General features: G+C 36.8%; 1 protein-coding gene across 1 annotated transcript in view; it reads right to left on the bottom strand.

Annotated features, from left to right (window-relative positions):
* LOC107086513 (myeloid cell surface antigen CD33-like) overlaps positions 1 to 2486 on the bottom strand; it is a 58356-nt gene that overhangs the window by 1558 nt on the left and 54312 nt on the right. Inside the window, exons 4-5 of the mRNA XM_015377501.1 lie at positions 159 to 464; positions 4 to 82 (exon numbers count right to left, since the gene is read on the bottom strand). Coding sequence (XP_015232987.1) covers positions 4 to 82; positions 159 to 464 — 385 coding nt within the window. The remainder of the gene's footprint in view (positions 1 to 3; positions 83 to 158; positions 465 to 2486) is intronic.

A 2486-nucleotide genomic window follows, 5' to 3' on the forward strand; every position in this document is an offset into this window, starting at 1 on the left:
GGCTTGGCTCTGCTGGAGCAGTTCAGGTACACCCAGCTATCTGCTGATGGACTGATGGATGCTGAGGTGTTTTTGGGAGCATCTGAGGAAAATGTGACACACCTTCAGTTTATTGATGAGAAGCAGCTGAACCATGATGTTCTGACAGGATGACTTACAGGAAACACTGAGAGTCACTTCTGTCTTTGCTGTCTTGCTGTGTTTTCCTCCATCCACAGGATATCTGACAGAACAGATGATGTTGTATCCATCATGTGTGTCTGACAGAGTGATGATCTGCTGGATTTTAGTTCTAAACGTTCCATCTGTGTTCTCCTCTATCTGTCTGGGAGAGTCTGGTTGGAGATTCCAGGTGAGTTCAGGAGGTGATTGTGGACAGGGAGTGAGAGCTGAGCACGTTATGGTGACAGAGTCCTTCTCCTTCACATCACCTGAGATTTCAACCCTGGGGCTCCAAGCTGAATCTGTGCTTTCACATCATACACACATTTTACACAGTGAGATCCAGAAAATCTCTACTTTAAACACATGTGGAGCAGAAATGCTTCTGAATTCATTTTCTCTCCTCAGCATTAACATTAGAGATAAATAAAAACAAAAGGCTCTCACCTCTAACTGTTATATTAATAGGATGACAGGAAGCTGTTGCTTTGAACCACCCGTTCTCAATCCTGAAGAAGTATTTATCTGTTTGACTTGAGTTTACATTAAAAAACACAGTGGTGCAGTTCCTCTTACTCAGGTTTCCAGTAATGTTCATGTTATAGCTGTTCCTTGGCTTACTGCTTTTGTAGATCACGTTAAATTGATTAACTTTAAACACAGGAGTACTTTTTATCCAAACTCCAAATGTTTCCTTCTTGACATCAAAACCTTCTCCTTGTTTCTCTCTAAAGCTACATGGGATTAGCAAACAGGATCCACTCAGAACTTCCATCTCCTCTGGTGCAGTAATGTTGAGGTCTGATTTACAAGTCTGAACTCCTATAAACACAGAATAGAGATGAACACACTGTGGATCAAAATGGTCGTAAAGATAAACTTCCTGATCAATAATCTCCACCTGAGCTACAGCTTGTTACACAAAGAGCCTTTAAACAAGATCAGGATCCAATATTTCAGACTAGAAATGGTTCCAGTAATGTCTAAAAATAAAAATGAGAAAGCAAACAGCTCACCTGAGAAGAAGAAGACATTCAGTAACATGCTGACGGTCAACATGTTCTCAGACAGGGCTGCCATCACACTCCTACAGAGACGAGCTGTAACTTATCTCATAAACTTCTATTTTAAATCTATCAAGAAGAGTGAAATATAAATTTAACACAAAGAAAGTCCTTGCATTAAAAAAATCGCTCAAAATTAGTAGAACAAAAACTGTTTCTTAGTGAATGATTCAATAGGAATCTATTTTAGAGTCTTTGACACTTTTGACCTTCTGATCCTCGGCAGACCAAACTCTGAACTACCAGTTAGTTTTCACAAGAATCAACACCACTTTAGAGCAGAAGACAGCTCCACCCTTTATGTTTAGTTTCTTTAAAATAGGAAGTACTTGTCATGATCAGCAGATGTTAGATTTTTAGTTTCTAAAGTGTTTAAGTTTTAATTATTTTTGTCTTTATGTTCTAAAATGTCTCGTGTATTTTCCTTAATTTTGGTTTATTTCCTTTTCTAATTTAAAATTTTCAATCGAGATTTAATTTAAAAATAACAAGGTTGCTGAGATCTACTTCTGTTCTTTGCATCAAAAGCATTTTTCAGTGTAAGAATCTGTTTCAGCATCAGCTCTGTCTACGTGAGAGTTTGAATCTAATTTTGACATATTGTCTTCCACATTAGTATGTGCATTCATAGAAAAACCCATGTAGCTGGTCTTAGGCTCAGTGGATGAATGCTTAGTATACTGATCTTCAAACTCACATATACTTCACTGTCGAGCTGTCTGATCTCTTAAACTTGACTTTGTAGCTCTGCCTGCATGTGAAAACCAGTCTGATTTTATTATGTTTCAGTTTTATTTAATGGATGAGAAAAACACAGCGATGCATGTCAGTATTACAGCTGAAAAATACAGAGTTGTTCTGATAAAAATATAAGAATAGCAGGCTGAAAATATTAGCAAGTCAAACTGCCCATCCCCCAAGCAGCACAAGATGCTGAAGAAAATGACTTCCTCTTTTTAACAAGCTCAGTATATAGGGTGAAGTTTTCTTGGATAAAACATTTTACATTTTTGTCAAGGTTAAGTTTTAACCAGAACAGATAAGGGTTTCAGTTTGCTGACGATCAGATGAAGTCTTTACAGTAAGAAGTGAGCACCTTTTACTTTTTTAATTATTTCTTTGTTTTTTTTTTTAACACAAGGGAACGTTGAATTAGAATTAAAAATACAGAGAGGTCTCACCAGCTGGAAAGATAAACACTAAATTTAGACAAGGAAATAGACAAAAATTAATTAACCGATAAAACAAGACATTTTAAAA

Source organism: Cyprinodon variegatus, unplaced genomic scaffold (genome assembly GCF_000732505.1).
Source record: "Cyprinodon variegatus isolate N-32 unplaced genomic scaffold, C_variegatus-1.0 Scaffold155, whole genome shotgun sequence".
Taxonomy (NCBI): domain Eukaryota; kingdom Metazoa; phylum Chordata; class Actinopteri; order Cyprinodontiformes; family Cyprinodontidae; genus Cyprinodon; species Cyprinodon variegatus.